Source organism: Bubalus kerabau, chromosome 15 (genome assembly GCF_029407905.1).
Source record: "Bubalus kerabau isolate K-KA32 ecotype Philippines breed swamp buffalo chromosome 15, PCC_UOA_SB_1v2, whole genome shotgun sequence".
Taxonomy (NCBI): Eukaryota; Metazoa; Chordata; class Mammalia; order Artiodactyla; family Bovidae; genus Bubalus; species Bubalus kerabau.
The window spans coordinates 18,402,686-18,427,724 of NC_073638.1; the positions used below are offsets into that span (position 1 = coordinate 18,402,686).

The 25,039-nt window shown below is 36.8% G+C and overlaps 1 protein-coding gene across 1 annotated transcript in view; it reads left to right on the plus strand.

Annotated features, from left to right (window-relative positions):
• The window catches only part of DDX10 (DEAD-box helicase 10), a 303,633-nt gene that overhangs the window by 155,879 nt on the left and 122,715 nt on the right, over window positions 1-25,039 (plus strand). The window contains exons 14-15 of the mRNA XM_055547820.1: window positions 8,141-8,260; window positions 15,620-15,781. Coding sequence (XP_055403795.1) covers window positions 8,141-8,260; window positions 15,620-15,781 — 282 coding nt within the window. The remainder of the gene's footprint in view (window positions 1-8,140; window positions 8,261-15,619; window positions 15,782-25,039) is intronic.

The following is a 25,039-nucleotide window of genomic DNA, read 5'->3' on the forward strand; positions in this document are numbered from 1 at the left end:
CCTTATGGAGTTAGTCTTTCTTAACTTTGTTAACTGAATGGATATGTGATAGAAATTAGCTTTCCTTTTTATACTGCTAAATTTTTAGTATGTAGCTTATATTTGTAAGTTCTCGAAGAATTTCAGAAGTTGTAGGAGACAACAGAAATGTGATGTTGCCTATTTGGACACTCATTAAAAATGATATCCATGCTGTCATTTCTAAAATCTAAAAAGAGAGACAAAAAGCATGTATCAGGCTGTATTTCTCGAAATTGCTTCCAGCTGCCTGCTTCCTAATATAGAAATGTTTATTAAAAGTGGCAGGTTAAAAATTGAATTCCTAAGGCAAATATGGCTAGCTCTAATTTTGCTAAAGAATTGGAAATACCTGAGAAATTGCCTCTATAGTGGCTTCGGTGTGGAGTGAGGGGCATGGTTGGAGCAAATAATACGTATTTCTTGGCTAGCAAAAAAAATAAAAAATAGCAAACAGCCTAGATAGTTTCATTGAACTAAAGACAAATTTACTAAGGTAGTGAATTAGAAATATGAATTATCTTTATATTTTATGCATTGCAACAGTATAAAAACTGCTGCAAAGTTAGAATGAACCGTTTAAGATAGAAGATAACATAGAAACAGTGATGGATTTGCCTGGCCATGAAACTCAATTGAGGATGAGACTTAAATTAAGGAAATAAGCAGAGTAAAATATGGTTGAGGTGGAGAAAAGAAATTTAAATCTTACCTAGACTAGTTAGAGGAAATGAGATTTAAAGAAGTATTAGATTGAAATGCTATGAAGAAGCTTTTTAAAATCAGGGGAAAATTTGTGTTAATTCTGACAAGAAATTAATGACAAAAAGAAGATACATGTTGAAGGAGACAAAAAAAACACACTGGTGTTTCAATGAGTCTTTGGTGGGGGAACTTTTGAACAGTAAGTGAAGAAATAGAGAGCAATGGCAACTATATTAGAGATAGATTTGAAAATTGTTTTTGTGAAAGCATTCACTGTTTACGGTGGCAGGTTAAGAAGCAGGTAATGGAATGTATTCTCAGTTAAATTGTAGATTCGGGGAGTAGGAATCATGAAGGAGGAATCTAGTGACCAAAAATCTTTGTGAAGATTGGTTGTGCCTTTGTTGTTGTTATTCAGTCATCAATTGTGCCCAACTCTTTGTTATCTCAAGGACTGCAGCATGGCAGGATTCCCTGTACTTCAGTACATCTTGGAGTTTGCACAAACTCATGTTCATTGAGTCGATGATGCCATACAACCATCTCATCCTCTGTCACCCCCTTGCCTCCTGCCCTCAATCTTTCCCAGCATCAGAGTCTTTTCCAGTGAGTCAGCTCTTTGCATCTCAGCAACAATCCTTCCAATGACTATTCAGGGTTGATTTCCTTTAATATTGACTAGTTTGATCTCTTTGCAGTCTAAGGGACTCTCAAGAGTCTTCTCCCACACCATAGATCAAAAGCATCAATTCTTTGGTGCTCAGCCTTCTTTATGATCCAACTCTCACATCTGTACATGACTACTGGAAAAACCGTAGCTTTGACTATACAGACCTTTGCCGGCAAAATGATATGTCTGCTTTTTAATACATTGTTTACATTTTTCATGGCTTTTCTTCCAAGGAGCAAGCGTCTTTAAATGTCATGGCTGCAGTCACCTTCCACAGTGATTTTGGAGCCCAAGAAAATAAAGTCTGTCACTGTTTCCATTTTTTCACCACCTATTTGCCATGAAGTGATGGGACTGGATGCCATGATCTTAGTTTTTTGTGTGTTGAGTTTTAAGCTAGCTTTTTTACTATCCTTTTCACCTTCATCAAGAGGGTCTTTGGTTCCTCTTCACTTTCTGCCATTAGGGTGGTATCATCTGCATATCTGAGGTTATAGATATTTCTCCCGGCAATCTTGATTCCAGCTTGTGCTTCATCCAGCCAGGCATTTTGCATGATGTACTCTGCATAAATTTAAATAAGCAGGATGACAATATACAGCCCTGACATACTCCTTTCCCAATTTTGAATAAGTCCATTGTTCCATGTCCAGTTCTAACTGTTGCTTCTTGACCTGCATACAGATTTCTCAGGAGGCAAATAAGGTGGTCTGGTGTTCCCATCTCCTTAAGAATTCTCCACAGCTTGTTGTGATCCACAAAGTCAAAGGCTTTAGCATATTCAATGAAGCAGGAGTAGATGTTTTTCTGGAATTCCTTTGATTTTCCAATATTAAAGGAAATCTGTGATCCCACAGATGTTGGCAATTTGATCTCTGGTTCCTCTGCCTTTTCTAAATCCAGCTTGTACATCTGGAAGTTCTCAGCTGACATACTGTTGAAGCCTAGCTTGAAAGATTTTGAGCATTACCTTGCCAGCATTTAAATTGACCACAGTTGTATGATAGTTTGTACATTCTTTGATTGCCCTTCTTTGGGTTTGGAGTGAAATCTGACCTTTTCTAAATCCTGTGGCCACTGCTGAGTTTTCCACATTTGCTGGCATATTGAGTGCAGCACTTTAACAGCATCATCGTTTAGGATTTGGAATAGCTCAGCTAGAATTCCATCACGTCCACTAACTTCGTTCATAGTGATGCTTCCTAAGGCCCACTTGACTTCACATTCCATGATGTCCAGCTCTTGGTGAGGGATCACGCCATCATAGTTATCCAGGTCACTAAGACTGTTTTGTATAGTTCTTCTGTGTATTCTTGCCACCTCTTCTTAATATCTTCTGATTCTGTTAGGTCCGTACCATTTCTGTCCTTTATTGTGCCCATCTTTGCATGAAATGTTCCCTTGGTGTCCCTGATTTTCTTGAAGAGATTGCAATACTCATTTTTGTGTTTTCCTATTTATGTTGACTGGTTAAAATGGCTCTTTTAAAAAGAATCATAAATATTTCATAATAAATATCTTGTCATTGCTGCTTAACATGTTGTAGTTGTGTTAATCATTTCTTATTACTTTATACGTTGAAACTGCAGTTCAGTGTATTAGTAGTACATGGTCTTATTGACCATACAGAATAGAAAAAGAGAAATACTACAATGTAATTAGTGGTGTATGGCTTTATGGACCATACAGAATAAAGAAAGCTTAACGTTTACTTAAGTTTGAGTTTTAATATAATCCTAAGAACTGATCTAACCTTAAAAAAGTGAAGAACTTTGTTGGGCAATGTTGACTTTCGTATGTTTGATTTTCTGTTTGAATAATGCACATTATTTATAAAATATTTAAAAATTTGGAAGAATTTGTAGAATGGGTCTTTTAGGCAGTTTTACTTGATATTGGCACAAATATCAAGTAATGAGATAAATACACAAATAAATTTTGTAATGGCTATTATGATTCTTATCCGAAAGAGGGTAGGGTTAGGGTCTTGTGATTTGAGTAGCATATTCTGAGCAATGATCTTCTGGTTAAGATGCCAATAGCACAGGCACAAAGGCTGAAATAAGCAAGGGGACTACATCAAACCTAAAAACTCTACACAGCAAATCAAACAAGTTAAAAAGGCAATCTAGAATGGGAGAAAATATTTACCAACTATATATCTGATAACTGGTCAATATTATCTCAGATATATAAGGAACTCATACATCTCAAAAACAAACAAAAAAGCAAATAATCATATTTTTACATGGACAAATGATGCAAAGAGACTTCTTTTTCCAAAGAAGACATACCAGGGGGCAACAGGTATATCACTTATTATCAGAGAAATTTAGATAGCTTTAAAATTGTCAAGCAGTGTATCCTTAATTCATATTGTAAAATTAAAATATGTGAGTTACTGTAGTTCAGTAAATGTAGAATGTGTGTGTGCTAGTCACTCAGTCGTGCCCCAATTCTTTGTGACCCCATGGACTGTAGCCGCCAGGCTCCTCTGTCCATGGAATTCTCCAGGCAAGAATACTGGAGTGAGTTGCCATCCCCTGCTCCAGGGGATCTTCCCAACCCAGGGATTGAACCGGGGTCTCCTGCATTGCACACAGATTCTTTACCATTTGTGCCACCAGGGAAGCCAATAATATAGGATTTTGAAGATTATGTTTACATGGCAGGCAATTTTGCTTTTTTTAGAAAAAAAATAATAAACTAGTTTTACTAAGTTTGGTTACTTAGGTACTAAAGTACCTAACTTTTGGTACTAAAGTTAAGTACTTTTGGAATTTGGAAAAGCAGTGTTTATAAATGCTACATATGCCCTGATCTTTAACATGAAGGCATAATAGGTATCCTCTAAGATTCCTATCAGGCTTGATAGTTCTTTATTTTGTTAGTGTTCTTAATTTTTAGATGCTTATGGTGAGGTAGGTTTTTCTCATTGATTATATTTTGAATCTTCTTGAGGCCAATATTAACTAACATGGCCCTTTTGATAGGAACTGTTATTATGTTTGTAGCTATTCTTGTTCTTTTATCTTCCAAGTTATTCTTAGCAACCTGCTACAGCAATCACTGTCAAGAATGACTTGATACTTTATCAACTTTGTATTTTATGACATTTTCCTCTTGGCATTTTATTTTAAAGTATAGTATACATGATGTAGAAGAAGTGCAAATAGAAGTGAAAATGGGATTTTGATGTTTTATGTCTTGTCAGGAAATCTTTCATTATACTTTGATGAAGTATGGCACAAACCCAGAAAATGGAAATTTTGTTATTTAAAAAGTTAATTTTATAAATATTATAAATATCTGCTGCTTAAAACCAAAGCAAAGTGAAACAAAAGAATATTACCCTATATGGCAAAGGTATAATAAATGGGAGAAAATATTGAAGCATCTTTAACAAATGAAGAAATTTTACAAATAAAGTTCCTGAAATTAATTAAAAATGCTTGCAAAAGATAAATACAGTGCACTGAAAAATAAATGCCTTTGTAAAGATGTCTTGCTATGTTTGATATAAAAATGCATATTAAAACTTTCCTGAGATATTTTTTTGCCTAGTTTCCTGGTAAACAAAAAGCCTAATATACTTTGTGTAAATAGATTTGGAGAATCAGTTACTCTCAAATTGTTGATCAGAGTACAAATTTATATAACTTATTTGGAAATATCTTTCAAAATTTAAATACACATATGCTAGATTCAAGGGATTAGATCTGATAGAGTGCCTGATGAACTATGGACAGAGGATTGTGAAATTGTACAGGAGGCAGGGATCAAGACCATCCCCAAGAAAAAGAAATGCAAAAAGGCAAAATGCTTGTTTGAGGAGGCCTTACAAATAGCTGAGAAAAGAAGAAAAGTGAAAGGCAAAGGAGAAAAGGAAAGATACACCCATTTGAATGCAGAGTTCCAAAGGATAGCATGGAGAGATAAGAAAGCTTTCCTCAGTGATCAGTGCAAAAAAATAGAGGAAAACAATAGAATGGGAAAGACTAGAGATTTCTTCAAGAAAATTAGAGACACCAAGGGAACATTTCATGCAGAGATAGGCACAATAAAGGACAGAAACAGTATGGACCTAACAACAGAAGATATTAAGAAGAGTTGGCAAGAATACACAAAAGAACTGTACAAAAAAAATCTTCATGACCCAGATAACCACAATGGTGTGATTACTTACCTAGAGCCAGACATCCTGGAATGCAAAGTCAAGTGGGCCTCAGGAAGCATCACTATGAACAAAGCAGGTGGAGGTGATGGAATTCCTGGTGAGCTGTTTCAAATCCTAAAAGATGATGCTGTGAAAGTGCTGCATTCAGTATGTCAGCAAATCTGGAAAACTCAGCAGTGACCACAGGATTGGAAAAGGTCAATTTTCATTCCAATCCCAAAGAAAGACAATGCCAAAGAATGTTCAAACTACTGCACAATTGTAGTGTCTCACACACTAGCAAACTAATGCTCAGAATTCATTTGATTCTTGGGACATAAACTGAGATAGCTGAAGAAGACATAACATACAACTTTTTAACTGGATATCCTTTATAAAATAAATAAACGTGTTACCTACTAAAATTAATATTCAAAAGAATGACATTGAACTGAAACTCTATAAGCTGTATATGAAATACTCCCATCAGTGGACACACAGAAGGTATTTGTTCATCACGAATGTATCACTAACACAGTGATGTTTGCTACTCAGTTCAAACATCTGTTCCTCAAAAGGAAGGTTTCTTTGAGATCCTCTCCTTGCTCTAGACTAGCTAGGGCAAGCACCCTATTAAAGAATTCATCCTCTATATTTTGTCTGAGCATTTAATACATCTGTGATTAAATAATTTAAATTTTTCCCCCATTGATTAAGTTAGGTTCCTTGAGGGTTGAGAATCCATCTGTCTCTTTCACTGCTGGGGCATTGTGTACTATGATATCCTCTGTGTTGATAACAATGCATATTTGAATGAGTGAGGATTAATTCTAGAATATCAGACCAACACCACAGCCTATTAGGAAAATGCGTGTTTGTCTCCTCACCCGTGTTGGCATTTCTGTTCCTTCTTTCAGTGACTTCCCTAAAACAAACGAACAATTTAGCGTTTTAGTGTGTGTGGGTAGGAGGGGGAGAACACAGATCCCTTTTAGAAACCATGATTAACATAAAATTGCAAAGATGTAAACACCCCCAAGTTTTGTTATTTAATTTCAGTGATATGGATTTCCCTAAATCTCTTGATATAGACCCACGTCACTCTGAGGTTTTACTCTGAAGGACCGATTTTTCTATTATTTTATTTTATTCTTACAGTTTTTGGTATCTTTGCTTTTTGACCATTTCTCTTGTTCTGTGACTGGCCTTTTGTGTTTTATTACAAAAAATTTCAAACATGCGGAAAGGTTGTAAAAGTGTACCTTGATTCCAGAGTATCCGTCACTCATATTATGCAATTATCTTTTTACTGTATTTCCTTTCTCATGTAGTTTTCTGTCAATCCATTCATCATCCTTTTTTCAATTAATGCATTTTTGAGTAAGTTGCCAATATCATTGTACTGTTTTCCATATACTTCAGCTTGCTTGGCATTAACTAAAGTTCAGTATTGTTTACAGGATTCTTTTTTGAGGTAGAAATTTATATACAATGAAACACACCAATTTTAAGTGTAACATTTGATGAATTTCGACAAGTGTATACACAAACTCCTATTAAGCGGTGGAACAGTCTCATCACCTCCAGAAAGTTTGCTCTGGTTTCTCCTCATTATTTTTTTGTGCTTTTATTTAACAATTAAAGCTTACTCCTGTTTAATTATTTTTACATTATAATGATCCCCTCAGCTTTGCACTGTTTAATAGGCGTTCTCTCTATCATAAGTTGAAGGTTGATGACAAAGTATCCGCCAACTCAGGATTGTTAAGAATCAGCCTAGTAATAAAACTAAGAAGATCTAGTAGGAGTTAGGAACATAATCTCCAACCTGGTGGTTGTGTTGGTCGTGTTCTTTGATAAGTGTTTGCAGGGTAAAGGGGGAGTGGGAGTAATGACTGGGTGGAAGAAAGTCTTATTAGTGCTCTGTGTTCACATGGCACTAAAGGGAGCAGTTTATTTTGGTTGACAAAATTCCTGTTCACGAAGTCTTACTTCTTGAATAAGAAGTAAGACTTTTCACCTTTGAACACATTTCACCTTTGTGCAGTAAGACCATTTCACCTTGGAACACAACTTACCTGTTTCCCAGGATTCATATAGTGAATTACTGTAATGGGAGGAAGTAAAAAACAGTGTATTAGAGTCATTTTGCTTTCCAGGGAAACATTTTTCTAGTCTAAAATTTTAAGTTTTTTTCTTGGAAGTTATAGCTGTTTTTTAAGTGTGTTGTTTTTAGCTCAAAGATAGCTTGCTTTCCCTTATATGTCTATTTATAACATTATCATGTAGTTTCTAATGCTTCAACATTATCAGTATAGCACAGTTTAGTACCGGAAGTTGAGTAACAAAGTTTAGTAACAGCAGAAATTTAAGATTATTTATGTCTAACACTCATATTGAAATTTAAAGTCCTTTAGCACTGATAATTTTATTTCTAGACAGCAACTTTGGTGCTTCTCATTAGCCAATGAGCAATAAACACATTCAAGTTTGGAAAGTGTATTGCCAGTGTTAAATTGTTAATATAAGACAGCCATTTAACTAATCATCTGTGCTTTTTTTTTTTTTTTTTTTGGTATATTCTGACACAGAAGAAAGAACCTTCTAAATCCAGTATGAAGAAAAAAGTGACCAAGATTGCAGAAGCAAAAAAAGTAATGAAGAGAAATTTTAAAGTAAATAAGAAAATAACATTTACTGATGAAGGAGAGGTAAGATTCTATAAATGCTTCATTTCTGAGGTACTTTCCAAGTATTAGAAAGTTTGATTCTGCTGCTGACATGCCATTTTTAATAAGAAAAATGAACGTTTCTCAAGACCTCTCAGGCAACTCCTTCCATTGTTTCTGTAGGTATTTAGTCAGCTCTACATATGTAGGCAAGAATGCCTTTGTGACAGCAAGCTGGGCTGCTTCTTAATGATTAACAACAGAGTTTGTTTTCTTTTTTTTTTAATCAGAGTATAGTTGCTTTAAAATGCTGTGTGTGTTAGTTTCTGTTGTATAGCAAAGTGAATCAGCCATACATGTGTGTGTATATATATACCCTCTTCCTGGGATTTCCTTCCCACTTAGGTCATCACAGAGCATTGAGCAGAGTTCCCTGCGCTATACAATCAGTTCTCATTAGTTATCTGTTTTATATATAGTAGTGTATATATGGTGCTTCTTAGGTGGCTCAGTGGTAAAGAATCCACCTGCCATTGCAGGAGATCCAGATTCAATCTCTGGGTTGGGAAGATCCCCTGGAGGAGGAAATGACAACCCACTCCAGTATTCTTGCCTGAAAAGTCCCATGGACAGTGGAGCCTGGCGGGCTACAGACCATGGGTTCGCAGAGTCAAGAGTCGAACACGACTAAGTGACTGAGTGCCACCATGCACCAGTACATATATACCAGTCCCAGTCTCCCAGTCCCTCACTCCATTGGTATCCATATGTTTGTTCTCTTTCTGTTTCACAAATAAGTTCATCTATACCATTATTCTATATGGTTCATATATACCATATATATTTCACATATATGTGTTAATAAATAATATTTGAACCATGGTTCAGAAGGAAGGGGACATACATATGTATACTTATGGCAAATTCATATCAATGTCTGGCAGAAACTATCAAAATAAAGTAATTATCCTCCTATTAAAAATAAAATTAAGTAAATAAACTTGTTTTAAAAAAGAAACAATACTTGTTTTTCTCCTTCTCTCTCACTTCACTCTGTATGATAGTCTCTGGGTCCGTCCACATCTCTGCAAATGGCACAATTTTTTTCCTTTTTATGGCTAGGTAATATTCCATTGTATGTGTATACCACATTTTCTTAATGATGGATGTTTAGGTTGCTTCCATGTCCTGACTATTGGAAATAGTGCTGCAGTAACAATGGGGTGCATATTTCTTTCTGAATGATGATTTTTCTCTGCATATATGCCCAGGAATGAGATTGCTGAGTCATATGGTAGCTGTAGTTTTAGTTTTTTTAGGAGCCTCCGTACTGCTCTCTCTAGTGGCTGTTACTGTTTGCATTCCACCAACAGCGTAAGAGGAATCTTTTTTCTCCACACTGTCGCCAGCATTTATTGTTTGTAGATTTTTTGGTGTATTTTTTAAAAAATTATTTATTTTTTAATTGAGGGACAATTGCTTTACAGAATTTTGTTGTTTTCTGTCAGACATCAACAAGAATCAGCCATAGGTACACCCATGTCCCTTCCCTCCCAAACCTCCCTGCCATCTCCCTCCCCTTCACACTCTTCTAGATTTTGTTATGGAGCCCCTGTTTGAGGTCCCTGAGTCATACAACAAACTCCCACTGACTATCTGTTTTACATATGGTATTGTGAATTTCCATGTTATTCTCTCCATACATCTCACCCTCTCTCTCCTCCCCTCCTCCCGTGTCCATAAGTCTGTTCTCTATGTCTGTTTCTCCATTGCTGCCCTGCAAATAAATTCATCAGTACCATCTTTCTAGATTCCATACATATGCATCAGTATATGATACTTTTTTCTCTTTCTGACTTACTTCACTCTGTATAATAGGCTCTAGGTTTGTCTGTCTCATTAGAACCGACTCAAATGTGTTTCTTTTTATGGCTGAGTAGTATTCTATTGTATATATGTAGCACAGCTTTATCCATTCATCTGTTGATGGACATCTAGGTTGCTTCAGTGTTCCAGCAATTGTAAATAGTGCTGCAACGAACTTTGGGCTACGTGTGTCCTTTTCAATTTTGGTTTCCTCAGGATATATGCCTAGTAGTGGAATTGCTGGGTCATATGGTGGTTTTATTCTGCTTGTATATTTTGGAAATTAATCCTTTGTCAGTTGTTTCCTTTGCTATTTTTTTTTTAATTTTATTTTATTCCTTTGCTATTATTTTCTCCCATTCTGATGGTTGTCTTTTTGCTTTGCTTATAGTTTCCTTTACTGTGCAAAAGCTTTTAAGTTTAATTAGGTCCCACTTGTTTATTTTTGATTTTATTTCCATTACTCTAGGAGGTGGGTCATTGGGGATCTCGCTTTGATTTATGTCATCAAGTGTGCTACCTGTTTTCCTCTAAGAGTTTTATAGTTTCTAGTCTTACATTTAGGTCTTTAATCCATTTCAAGTTTATCTTTATGTATGGCATTAGGAAGTGTTCTAATTTCATTCTTTTACACATAGCTTATTTCCGAGCACCACTTATTGAAGAGGCTATTTTTGCCCAATTGTATATTCTTACCTCTTTTGTCAAAAAAAAAAAAAAAAAAGGTACCCATAGGTGAGTGCGTTTGTCTCTGGGCTCTCCATCTTGTTCCATTGATCTGTATTTCTGTCTTTGTGCCAGTACCATACTGTCTTGATGGCTGTAGCTTTGTAGTATAGTCTGAAGTCAGGAAGACTGATTCCTCCAGCTCCATTCTTCTTTCTGAAGACTGCTTTTGCTATTTGGGGTCTTTTGTGTTCCATATGAATTATGAAATTTTTTGTTCTAATTCTCTGAAAAATGCCATTGGTAATTCGATAGGGATCACATTGAATCTGTAGATTGCATTTGGTAGTATAGTCATTTTCACAATATTGATTTTTCCTACCCAGAAACATGGAATATCTTGCCATCTGTTTATGTCATATTTGATTTCTTTCATTAATCTCTTATAATTTTCCATATACAGTTATTTTGTCTCCTTAGATAGATTTATTCTTAGATATTTTACTCTTTTTGTTGCAATGGTGAATGGGATTGATTTCTTAATTTCTCTTTCTGATTTTTCATTGTTAGCATATGGGAATGTAAATGATTTCTGTGTATGGACCTTGTATCCTATGACTGCTGAATTAACTGATTAGCTTTAGTAATTTTCTGATAGTTTCTTCTGGGTTTTCTATGTATAGTATCGTGTAATCTGCAAAGAGTTAGAATTTTACTCCTTCTTTTCGGATCTGGATTAATTTCTTTCTCTTCTCTAATTGCTGTACCTAGGACTTATAAAACTATGTTGAATAGTAGTAATGAGAGTGCACAGCCTTGTCTTGTTCCAGATATTAGAGGGAATGCTTTGTTTTTCACCATTGAGAGTAGTGTTCGTAGATTTTTTGACGATGGCCATTCTGACTGGTGTGAAGTGATACTCATAGTTTTGATTTGCATTTCTCTAATAATTAGTGATGATGAGCATCTTCTCATGTGTTTGTTGTCCACCTGTATGTCTTCTTTGAAGAAGTTTCTATTTAGATCTTCTGCGTATTTTTTGATTGGGTTGTTTCAGGGTTTGTTCTGAATTTCCCAGATCCTGTTTTTATAGATAAGGCTTTCTTGTCATGGGGTCCATCTCCCAACATACTCTGTGGGAACATCAGATCAGATCAGATCACTCGCTCAGTTGTGTCTGACTCTTTGCGACCCCATGAATTGCAGCACGCCAGGCCTCCCTGTCCATCACCAACTCCCGGAGTTCACCCAGACTCCCGTCCATCGAGTCAGTGATGCCATTCAACCATCTCATCCTCTGTCGTCCCCTTCTCCTCCTGCCCCCAGTCCCTCCCAGCATCAGAGTCTTTTCCAATGAGTCAACTCTTCGCATGAGGTAGCCAAAGTACTGGAGTTTCAGCTTTAGCATCATTCCTTCCAAAGAAATCCCAGGGCTGATCTGCTTCAGAATGGACTGGTTGGATCTCCTTGCAGTCCAAGGGACTCTCAAGAGTCTTCTCCAACACCACAGTTCAGAAGCATCAATTCTTCGGCACTCAGCCTTCTTCACAGTCCAACTCTCACATCCATACATGACCACTGGAAAAACCATAACCTTGACTAGATGGACCTTTGTTGGCAAAGTAATGTCTCTGCTTTTAAATATGCTATCTAGGTTGGTCATAGCTTTTCTTCCAAGGAGTAAGCATCTTTGAATTTCATGGCTGCAGTCACCATCTGCAGTGATTTTGGAGCCCAGAAAAATAAAGTCTGACACTGTTTCCACTGTTTCCCCATCTATTTCCCATGACGTGATGGGACTGGATGCCATGATCTTCGTTTCTGAATGTTGAGCTTTAAGCCAACTTTTTCTCTCTCCACTTTCACTTTCATCAAGAGGCTTTTGAGTTCCTCTTCACTTTCTGCCATAAGGGTGGTGTCAATTGCATATCTGAGGTTATTAATATTTCTCCTGGCAATCTTGATTCCAGCTTGTGCTTCTTCCAGTCCAGCATTTCTCATGATGTACTCTGCATAGAAGTTAAATAAACAGGGTGACAATATACAGCCTTGACGTACTCCTTTTCCTATTTGGAACCAGTCTGTTGTTCCATGTCCTGTGGGAACATACAGAAGGATAATAACACAACTACTCACCACAGCTTCTTTTTTTCGACTATAGAAAGCCTCTGCTCTGCGATTCCTCAATTTTAGATGCTATATTGGTGTGTTCTTACTTACTGGCCTGCTGTGGGAAAAATTCTCTGCTTTAAAATAACCTTAAATGTATAGGTGTCTGGTTTACATTTCCTAATTAACTGGTCTTAGTGTAAATACATCCCCATAGAGTAGGGAAGGGGTTACCTTGCAGATTGCTCATGAAAATCACTTATTATATAATAATATTATCTTCATTTTTTAAGAGGAAACATATTTAGAATGTCAAGTGACTCACCTTAAGTAGTGATGCTAGAGTCAGTGGTCATTGTAGCATCTTCTGAGTATTGTCTCTGTTTCGCTCTGACTGACCATTCATTCTGATATGGCGCTCAGCATCCCATGCCCACCATGATATCATTTCCCTTGCCCTATGTTTATTTTTTCTTCATATCACTTATTATGAGACTTTGCATTCTGTAATTATTCAGTGGTTTTCTATTTCTTCCACTCTAGTGGGAATGAGGGAAGATATTTCCTCTCCAGTGGAATAAGAGAAGGTATTTCTATTCCACTGAGATGAAAAAAGTTACATGAGGGAAGGTATTTGTTGGCTCTGCTTACTACTCTGTCCTCTGCACTTAGGACAGTGCCTAACAAATAGTAAGCCCTCAGAAGAAGTGTATACCCTGGTAAAATAACAGAGCTTTTTATTCTAACTATAATGTATCACATGTCACATCAAATATTTTATCATTATTAATATAATTGCTGCCTGCATAATCTATATGCAGTGGTATATGTTTACTTTTAATTCTGAATTTAGCAAAGATTTTGATGTTACTTTGGGGATGAGGTTTTGGTTTAGAAGGCCAAATTTGCACTGGTAATGTGGAATAAAATGGTGTATAAATCATATGAAAACTAACAAAGTTGATTGCAATTAAAGTTTTGAAGTTGTTGTTGAAGTTGCAGAGGAAGCCTATAAAATTGAAATATATGAATCTCTGTGATCCAGAAAAGAGGTCAGCACTTGAGAAACACTAAATCAGAAAATAGTTGTAGTAGTGTATCATATGCTCACTGTAAGAGAGGATTAGTGCTTTTAGTGTATTGTGGTTCCTTACTGTGCTACTAATTTAGCTGCAGAGATTATACCCATTAACTTCAGGTTGAGTGTAAATCCTTAACTGTAAAATATTTCATTGTAAATGTATTGCCAGCAGGAGCATTGTGTGACTGTAAGCCACAGTGAAACTTCTGATCTAAAACCCTGAAAAAAATGCTACCATTTGTTCCACCCATAGGCTTCCCTGGCTCAGTGGTAAAGAATCTGCCTGCAATTCAGGAGACACAGGAAATTTGGGTTCGATCCCTGGGTTGGGACAATCCCCTGGAGGAGGAAATGGCAACCCACTCCAGTATTCTTGCCTTGGAAATTTCATGGACACAGGATCCTGGTGGGCTACAGTCCATGGTGTTGCTAAGAGTTGGACGTGACTGAGTAAACAGGAAAGGAAGGGTTCCACTTACAGAGGGATGAATTTTTTCCATTCTGATAAAGGAGAAGTCAGAGCCGTGGATGGTGTTCTTAACTGGCCCCACTCGTCTCTCTCACTGCTTCTTCTGTGACTGCTGCTGTGCTGCTCATGCATCTGTGACCCTTGCTTCAAGTTGTGACTCCATGGTAGTCTCATCTTGAAGGAAGAGATGATGGCAAGAGTGAGAGGAGGCATTAACATCTGTGATGTGTGTGCCTACAGCCCTCATTTCCTGCTGTTTGATTAGCAGTCTTTCAGAAACTGTAGCAGTTACTTAAATCCTCCTGGCAACCAGTTATGGGGTAAAATAAGAGAAATGCTTTTGTCTAAATTGTCTAGAATTTTACTCTGTTAGGCCTGGAACATGATTAGTCAAACAAAGCTTATTTTTCAAGCAATGATACAGATGTATGGAAATTAAGTAATTCATTCAGGGTTATGCACTGGGCTAATGAAAAAGCCAAGGCATTAAGCCACGTCTCCTGACTCTCAGATCAGTGCTCTGACTTCTTTATCACCTTGTTCCTAACCACAAAATGTTTGTGTAAAATTGTGTAGATCTGAGCAGGTTTATGAAATCCAAACTAACTTTCTCCTTTACACTTAGTTTAGTTATTTCAGTTTTTATGTGTGGTACCAGCTGATATGTGTTTCATCAATTTTGAGCACATAATGTATGCCAGATAATGTGTTGGGTTCTCAGGATACATGAATAAGACATATGACTACCCTCAAGGAGGTTAATGGTAGTAAGGAAAACAGGAAAAGTAAAACAGCCCAGCATGCTGAAAGTTGTTAGAGGAGATTCACTGACGTGCCATGGCGGTGGCAAGGCGGCACTCTGCTCAGCCTGGCTATTGCCCTGTGTAGATCATCTGGAGCTGAGTTAGTGGAGTGTTGCATACTACGAATGCTGAAATGATGTTGAAGCAACTACCTTACTGTCCAAATTATTTAATGAAGATTTCTTTTAATCCTGCTCTTAATTTGAGTTATGGTGGCATTGCTTTATCCTGACTTTTCTGTGACTTGCTCACTTTTATTACAAAGCTTGTTTGACAGTTTCAGAAATACAAATTGTAAGGCAGAAAGTATGTATGTGCACCATTTCAAAATCATTCTGCAAATGCAACTGGCATTCTGTTGATGTTCCTTGTCTCCTGCCTCATACTCACCTTTTTTCTGTCTGCAGTTGGTTCAGCAGTGGCCACAAGTACAGAAATCTGTTTCCAAGGATACTGAGGAAGAGGACGACGCTGGTGGTATCAACCTAGATAAAGCAAAGGAAAGGCTTCAAGAAGAGGACAGATTTGACAAAGAAGAATATAGGAAGAAAATTAAGGCAAAGCATCGGGTAAGCTTTCTATCTTGAATGAATACTGAATGAAATTTAATATGTCCTAAATATATTTAAATGTTCATTAGATATTCTTTAATAACCAAGTTACTTTACTGTTTTCTTTAGCACTTATTTTTCTGTGGCTATTTTGTTATTTTATCTAGTCTTTTTTCCTTCTGCTGGTGGAGTCTTTGTATACTAAGTGGTTTCTGAGAATGTCACCTAAATCTGCCTTTGCAACCTGAGGTGACCCAAATTACAGTGATTTTTTTTTTTAAAAATAAAGTTCTCCAAAGAAGACATACAGATGGCTAACAAACACATGAAAAGATGCTCAACATCACTCATTATCAGAGAAATGCGAATCAAAACCACTCTGAGGTACCATTTCACACCAGTCAGGATAGCTGCGATCCACAAGTCTGTAAGCAATAAATGCTGGAGAGGGTGTGGAGAAAAAGGAACCCTCTTACACTGTTGGTGGGAATGCAAACTAGTACAGCCACTATGGAGAACAGTGTGGAGATTCCTTAAAAAACTGAAAATAGAACTGCCTTATGATCCAGCAATCCCACTGCTGGGCATACACACTGAGGAAACCAGAAGGGAAAGAGACATGTGTACTCCAATGTTCTTCGCAGCACTGTTTATAATAGCCAGGACATGGAAACAACCTAGATGTCCATCAGCAGATGAATGGATAAGAAAGCAGTGGTACATATACACAATGGAGTATTGTTCAGCCATTAAAAAGAACACATTTGAATCAGTTCTAATGAGGCAGATGAAACTGGAGCCTATTATACAGAGTGAAGTAAGCCAGAAAGAAAAACACCAATACAGTATACTAATGCATATATATGGAATTTAGAAAGATGGTAACAATAACCCTGTGTACAAGACAGCAAAAGAGACACTGATGTATAGAACAGTCTTATGGACTCTGTTGGAGAGGGAGAGGGTGGGAGGATTTGGGAGAATGGCATTGAAACGTGTAATATCATGTATGAAACGAGTTGCCAGTCCAGGTTCGATGCACGATACTGGATGCTTGGGGCTGGTGCACTGGGACGACCCAGAGGGATGGTGTGGGGAGGGAGGAGGGAGGAGGGTTCAGGATAGGGAGCGTATGAATACCTGTGGTGGATTAGTTTTGATGTTTGGCAAAACTAATACAGCGTTTCAGGTTTAAAAATAAAATTAAATTAAAGACCTTAAAAAAAAATAAAAAAAGAAAAAAACAAAAAACAAAAAACAAAAGTTGTATTTTAACAACTTGTATAACAACTTGTATAACAATGTATAGCTCTATTTCTATAACTTTGTCATTTCAAGAATATATATATAAATGAAGCTATGTAGTATATACCCTTTTAGGATTGAGTTTTGTCACCCATCATGCATCTGTAGGTTCACCTAGTTCTGTGTTTGACCCCTTTCTTTCTGTTACTGAGCAGTGTTACATGGTGTGGATGAAGCACAGCAGTTTCATGTTTCACCTATTTGGGCAACATTAATATTATTTCCAGTTTGAACTTAAATCTTTCCATAAGCGATTACTTGGCAATAGATATAATTTAAATTTACTAAATTAAGAAAAAAATAAGGAAACTTTGTGAGAACGAGTGCTTCTATATAGGCATATGCCCTATTGGCCTTAAACTTGGCCTTAAACTATTATCCTTAAAACAGAAAGGGTTACTCCCTTCTGGCCTCTCATGATATTACTGTCCTTTTGGACTACCTAAAAGTGGACCTTTCACTAGATAAATGAGTCAATTAATGAACTAAACAGATTTACCTTTTTAAAGAAGTTTCTGTAGTATGTCCTTGAGACAATGAATGGTCTCAGGGTAACACAGTATCAAATGCAAGAATCACTGCTATAATATTAAGTTCTGTATCAAAAATTTTCAAGTCATTGGATGTGGTCATTATTAACCATATCCATATTAACCATTATTAACCATAATAATTAACCATATGGTCATTATTAACCATATCCTGTGGTCAAAACCATAGGTTTTGACTCCTATTGACCTTGTTATTATTTAATGATCCAATAAGTTGGTTTTATAGTACAGCAGTTCTTATTTCTTTAAGGTTTGATATAGCTTCACAGTAGCAGTTAATGAATAAGAAATTTAGTTCTTGAAGATAGCTTTCAGGGATGAAAATGAATAGCGAGGAAGAACATTCCATAAATATGGAGAACAAATGAACCTAAAATATACAGGTTGTAGTTTGAGGGTATAACTAAGCATTTCTGTCATTGCTGCTTTTAGCACAGTACTTTAAATAGAAATTTGATGTTAATAATTTGTTGCTAAAATTTTTAATAATGTTGAGTGTCAAGCAGCTTGTCAAGTTTCTGCTTATAGTCTTAAAGTATTTATCCAGCATAAGAACATTTTACCTTTATTTTTAAATTGTAGTCAGCAGTAAAAAGAAACCCGGAGAATTTACATTTAAGTAAAGGCTCCCCCCACCCCCATTTGCTTCTTCTCTTTTTCTTATTTTCCCTCTTCCCAATGTGTGGAAGTTATTACTGTATCTGGGTTGTGGAATATTGTTTCTGAAATATTTAGGAACTTAATTTCTCAAGTTACTGTTGTATATGTATTACACAGTGTTTGTGTGCTAGGCTCTGCCTTAGACTGGGAAGATGGAATATATAATATACTTGATGTTGGGGCTTCCCTGGTGGTTGAGTGGCTAAGACTCCACATTCTGTGTGCAGGGGGCCTGGACTCAATCCTTGGTCAGGGAACTGGATCCACATGTTGCAACTAAAGAACCTGCATGCTGCAATGAAGATCAAAGGGCCCAAGTGCTGCAACTAAGATCCAGAGCAGCCAAATTAACAAAAATAAAAATAAAAAAATAAAATATGTGGGTTCTATTCTCAGGAAGTTTATAATTAAATCATGGTTAACTTTGAACATTCAGTCACTGCATAGAAATTTTCTGTGCTCCAATTTTTTTTACATTAAAATTTTTGGAATGAATAATATCTTCATGTTTTCCAAAGTCAAGATGATAAAGTTAATGTTGAGACGACTTGCTTCTGCCCATACCTGTCATTTTTATTCTTGCCTCCACCTCACAGGTAAATTTTTATTAATTATTAATGTATCTGTATAGTTTATGCAAAGACTAGTAAATAGAAATGCATATTCTTATTTTCTCCCTTTGTTACATTCATACTACAGTATTCTACAGTACTGTAGATTGTTCTATACTTTTTTATTTGCACTTATTTTTGAGACTTTACATAATTTATTTTCTTTGCACCATTGCTAAAACATACCATATGACTTTAAAACTATCACTGTGACTGTCTCACAGCAAGGTTGAAGAGAGCAGTTTGGGGCAGATACAGTTGGGAGAGAAATCACGAGAACTTTACATGCTACTGCTTTTGAACCAGTTCTCTGTAACTAAAAGAGATATAAGATCTTTTAAAAACAAGTTTGTTGTTTAAAGCAAAATTTGTTGTTTTATATAAAATAAGTATGTTCTGCACAGGGTAGCCCATGGCATACTTTCTATATTGGAGACTGAAAATATTATGCAGCCTAAAAAGAGCACAAAGAAGAAACCAGAGTAATCTTCCCTTTATTCAGCTTAATGGGAATGCGACCTGGCACAAATATGATTCGTTTCTTGGTATTTTCATTGGTAAAATTATTATTTAAACAAATTTAAGTATTTGTATATTAAATTAGTGAAATTTCATGTTTTTGAACACTTAGTTTGTTTATTATAATAGCATACATAAGATACAGTGTGCTTAGTCGCTCAGTCATGTCCAACTCTTTGTGACCCCATGGACTGTAGCCCACCAGGCTCCTCTGTCCATGGGGATTCTCTAGGCAAGAATACTGGAGCGGGTAGCCACTTTTCCAGGGGATCTCTCTGACCCAGGGATCGAACCCAGGTGTCTTGCATTACAGGCGGATTCTTTCCCAGCTGAGCTACCAGGGAAGCCATAAGATACAATACAGGTGCTCAAATCAATTATGTACCAATTGACCATGGACTAGATTTCTACCTAGAATGCATATGTATTATTATGTTTTTTAATAATAGGTTTTAACATTTGGCATAATGTTTGGTGGAGAGAGTGTTGTGCTATAACAAGTTGGAATACTTGCTTTGGAGTCCTAGTCCTAGCATTACCTAGTCCATTTGGATCACCAGTCACCAGTTTGGATTGTACTTTCCTATTCTGAAAATTGAGGGAAAGATAGTAGGAGTTAATAACAAGTGATTAGAGAGATTCCCCTGGCTCTGTGTGTATAGGTAAGATGTGAGAATAAAATGAAAATAGAACTCCATAAAATCAATAACATAATTCTGTATTTGATACATATTATGACACATATAATATTTTGAAAAATGTGTCAATTTTAGAAGCTTTTATGAGATTAAAAATCTTTCAGCATGTTTAAAATATTTCACGATTATATTTTTGGTTTAGAAGGGTAAGATAGTTAATATAATAAGTGAATTTAGTCTTAATGATCCTGTTTGAAAGTAATTGTTTTTTCCTACTGTTTAAAATTAACAGCCTCACGTGATAGCTTTGAAAATGTACTCCGTTTTTGTATGTGGGTCTCAGCTGCTCATTTATTCCCACGTGTTATTCCTCCATGTTATTATACCTGTCCTTGACTCATATTTTTTCATCTACCAAATTCTGAAAACTGTAATTTCTCCTATGGCTCAAGTAAATATCTTTGTTGTAAAGATTTATAGCAAAAAGTAAATAAAAAGGAAGAAATAAAGATGATACAGTTTATGGCCTCACTGGGAATGGAATTTAGCTGCTCTTTTGCTGGAACTTGGCCACTCACTCTGGAGACTTGTGGAGCCCTTGTGTAACTCCTTTGGGTCACCCAGTCAGCATCTTTATTTTTCTTTATGAGTCTTCATTTTAGCCATTAAGCCATTTAAGCCATTTTCTTCTGAGACCATTTGGGTCTTCTGCTTTCTCTGGCAGTTTATAAGTAGCTATACTTAATTAGGCTTGTTACTGTTTTCTTTGCCTCTTGAAACTGTTTATCAGAAGTAAAATTATAGCAAAATTTATTTTTACATATAAAACCATTAGTAAATGAAGTTGTAAATACAAAAGCACAGCTTTTGCACAGAAACAATGTGTTTGCTGATAATTCAGTTAGAACTGTGAAAGATGGGCCATGAATCATACTCCTGAAAGGTTTTTTACTTAAATGGAGTGAAAATCTGCTCTGTGGTGTGTCATCATTTTTACCTCTGAAAGATAGCTTCTGTTTGGTGTGATAATATCTGTTATAATAGCTGAGAGTGGAGAGAAGCGATTCATTATGAGGTTCTCTTTCATTTCTTTGAAATTTGCTTTGAGTGCTTTATCCATTTGGATTGTGTATTTAGATGACATGTCAGAATGTAACTCTGGACTGTTTGCAGAGTTTTCTGGATTCTACTTAACTACTAGCATGAATATTACTATAACTCACCAGGCTTCTCTGTCCATAGAATTCTCTAGGCAAGAATACTGGAGTGTGTAGCCATTCCCTTCTCCAGGAAATCTTCCTGACCCAGGGATCGAACCCAGGTATCCTGCATTGCAGGCAGATTCTTTACCATCTGAGCCACCACGGAGGCTCTTTACAAAGTTAAGAATTAAAGACACTTCTTAGAAAATCTATTTTGTTTACTGTTTTTTACACAGAATTGAGTTGGCATGGAATCCAGGTGTCTTAAACATAAATTTATCTAATCAAAAAGGAGAAAGGTAGTAATCAGGTATTGTAGGAATAGTAATAACAAGAACATTAAAGACAGTAGCAAGTAGCAGTTTGTTAACTGGGCCCAGCACTAAGCATTTTTATATTATATGCTAACAATTAACTTATGATATAAGTGACTTAGATTCATTTTACAGATGATAAAACTAAAACTATAAAGGGTAAAGTAAATTGTCCGAGGCCCCACAGTGTATCAGTTCAGTTCAGTAGCTCAGTCATGTCCAACTCTTTGCAACCCCATGAATTGCAGCACGCCAGGCCTCCCTGTCCTTCACCAACTCCTGGAGTTCACTCATACTCATGTCCATTGAGTCGGTGATGCCATCCAGCCATCTCATCCTCTGTCATCCCCTTCTCCTCCTGCCCCTAATCCCTCCCAGCATCAGAGTTATTTCCAATGAGTCAACTCTTCGCATGAGGTGGCCAAAGTATTGGAGTTTCAGCTTTAGCATCAGTCCTTCCAAAGAACACCCAGGACGGATCTCCTTTAGAATGGACTGATTGGATCTCCTTGCAGTCCAAGGGACTCTCAAGAGTCTTCTCTAACACCACAGTTCAAAAGCATCAATTCTTTGGCACTCAGCCTTCTTCACAGTCCAACTCTCACATCCATACATGACCACTGGAAAAACCATAGCCTTGACTAGACAGACTTTTTTTGACAAAGTAATATTTCTGCTTTTAAATATGCTATCTAGGTTGGTCATAACTTTCCTTCCAAGGAGTAAGCATCTTTTAATTTCATGGCTGCAGTCACCATCTGCAGTGATTTTGGAGCCCCCAAAAATAAAGTCTGACACTGTTTCCACTGTTTCCCCATCTATTTACATGAAGTGATGAGACCAGATGCCATGATCTTAGTTTTCTGAATGTTGAGCTTTAAGCCAACTTTTTCATTCTCCTTTTTGACTTTCATCAAGAGGCTTTTTAGTTCGTCTTCACTTTCTGCCATAAGCGTGGTGTCATCTGCATATATGAGATTACTGATATTTCTCCTGGCAATCTTGATTCCAGCTTTTGCTTCTTCCAGCCCAGCATTTCTCATGATGTACTCTGCATATAAGTTAAATAAGCAGGGTGACAATATACAGCCTTGACATACTCCTTTTCCTATTTGGAACCAATCTGTTGTTCCATGTCCAGTTCTAACTGTTGCTTCCTGACCTGCATATAGTTTTCTCAAGAGGCAGGTCAGGTGGTCTGGTATTCCCATCCCTTTCAGAATTTTCCACAGTTTATTGTGATCCACACAGTCAAAGGCTTTGGCATAGTCAATAAAGCAGAAATAGATGTTTTTCTGGAACTCTTTTGCTTTTTCCATGATCCAGCAGATGTTGGCAATTTGATCTCTGGTTCCTCTGCCTTTTCTAAAACTAGCTTGAACATCTGGAAGTTCATGGTTCACGTATTGCTGATGCCTGGTTTGGAGAATTTTGAGCATTACTTTATTAGCGTGTGAGATGAGTGCAATTGTGTGGTAGTTTGAGCATTCTTTGGCATTGCCTTTCTTTGGGATTGGAATGAAAACTGACCTTTTCCAGTCCTGTGGCCACTGCTGAGTTTTCCAAATTTGCTGGCATATTGAGTGCAGCACTTTCACAGCATCATCTTCCAGGATTTGAAATAGCTTAACTGGAATTCCATCACCTCCTCTAGCTTTGTTCGTAGTGATGCTTTCTAAGGCCCACTTGACTTCACATTCCAGGATGTCTGGCTCTAGGTCAGTGATCACACCATCGTGATTATCTTGGTTGTGAAGATTTTTTTTGTACAGTTCTTCTGTGTATTCTTGCCACCTCTTCTTAATATCTTCTGCTTCTGTTAGGTCCATACCATTTCTGTCCTTTATCGAGCCCATCTTTGCATGAAATGTTCCCTTGGTATCTCTAATTTTCCTGAAGAGATCTCTAGTCTTTCCCATTCTATTGTTTTCCTCTATTTCTTTGCATTGATCTCTGAGGAAGGCTTTCTTATCTCTCCTTGCTATTCTTTGGAACTCTGTATTCAGATGCTTATCTCTTTCCTTTTCTCCTTTGCTTTTCGCTTCTCTTCTTTTCACAGCTATGTGTAAGGCCTCCCCAGACAGCCATTTTGCTTTTTTGCATTTCTTTTCCATGGGGATGGCCTTGATTCCTGTCTCCTATACAATGTCATGAACCTCCATCCGTAGTTCATCAGGCACTCTATTTATCAGATCTAGTCTCTTAAATCTATTTCTCACAGCATATAAAAGCTTGCAAATAGTAGCCTTGGCATTCTTACCAAGGTCTTTCTTTCTCTACACACTGTTTTTAACCATGTAGCTGCTACCTATTTCATACCAATAGGCATTCTCTTACGACAGAGTAGCTCTGAGGCAATGAATCAGAAGGTAGAGGATGCAAGAGGAGAGGAGGATTTTGAAGAAGGAATGACAAGTGATAGAAATTGTTCATATTTCCAGACCAAGATCATTGGTCTCAAACAAATTTAGAAAAAAATAAGCATTGTGGTTAGTTGTTTAGTTTAGGACCACATACTAACATCATATCAGAAATGTCATCATGGGGGGACATGTATCCAGTGCTTAATTCTCAAACTGACTTAATGAGTAATAAAGCATATTTATAGGGGAGGAACCGAGATTCTCTTCTTGTTCAACCATATTCTTCAGTTCCCTTCTTACCACCATTATGACCAGATTTATTATAAAAAGGACCCGTCCTATTACTATCGAACCTTTGTGTATAATTTAGAGATGTCTACATGGGAGGTTTCTCTTCTTATTCTCATGAGCTTGTAGCATCTCATGATATTCACTTCATTATCTGGGTACTTGGGCTCTTTTTCATATCCAGCCTCCAAAATGAAATAAATACTCAAGATTTTATAGGGTTTATCACCTTTGTGGCCAAGTCTTTGACCTGCTTATTATCTCTGTTTTCATCAAGTTCTTTGTTTTATGGATTCTTAAAACACCACCATGTAGTGAGGTGGGGTGGTTATAGATTGATGGTCAGTTTAGCTGGAGAGGTTGAGGAGCGGGGCAGAGTTTGGTGCTAATGGAAGATCACTTCATAGACTACAGAGATGAGTAGTGGAGGCTTCCTACAGGAAGCTAGGCTGTGTCTGTTTTTCCCATCCCTGTATACCCGGAGCTCACGACAGAGCCTGGACCATAGTAGCTCAGGAAATATTTGAAGGAATTGATTAGTGAATCAGTGTTTCCGTGTAAATTTATTTTTCTCCCTGTCTTCATAGCCTTATTGTAGTTGTTATAGATTTAAATGTGGAAGACCAGTTTTTTATGTTGTTTGGATGAAACTCTGTAGAATAGGTAACAGATCAGAGAACCTTGCTGTGTTCTTAGTTCTGGGGAGGGCTTTAGAATCACTGGGGTTTTATTCTTGGAGGGAAGGGCATACCTTCAGGCCAAAGATTATTGTATTGTAATAATTCTTTTTATTCACTTTTGTTGAGCCACTTTTCTTCTCTGAAA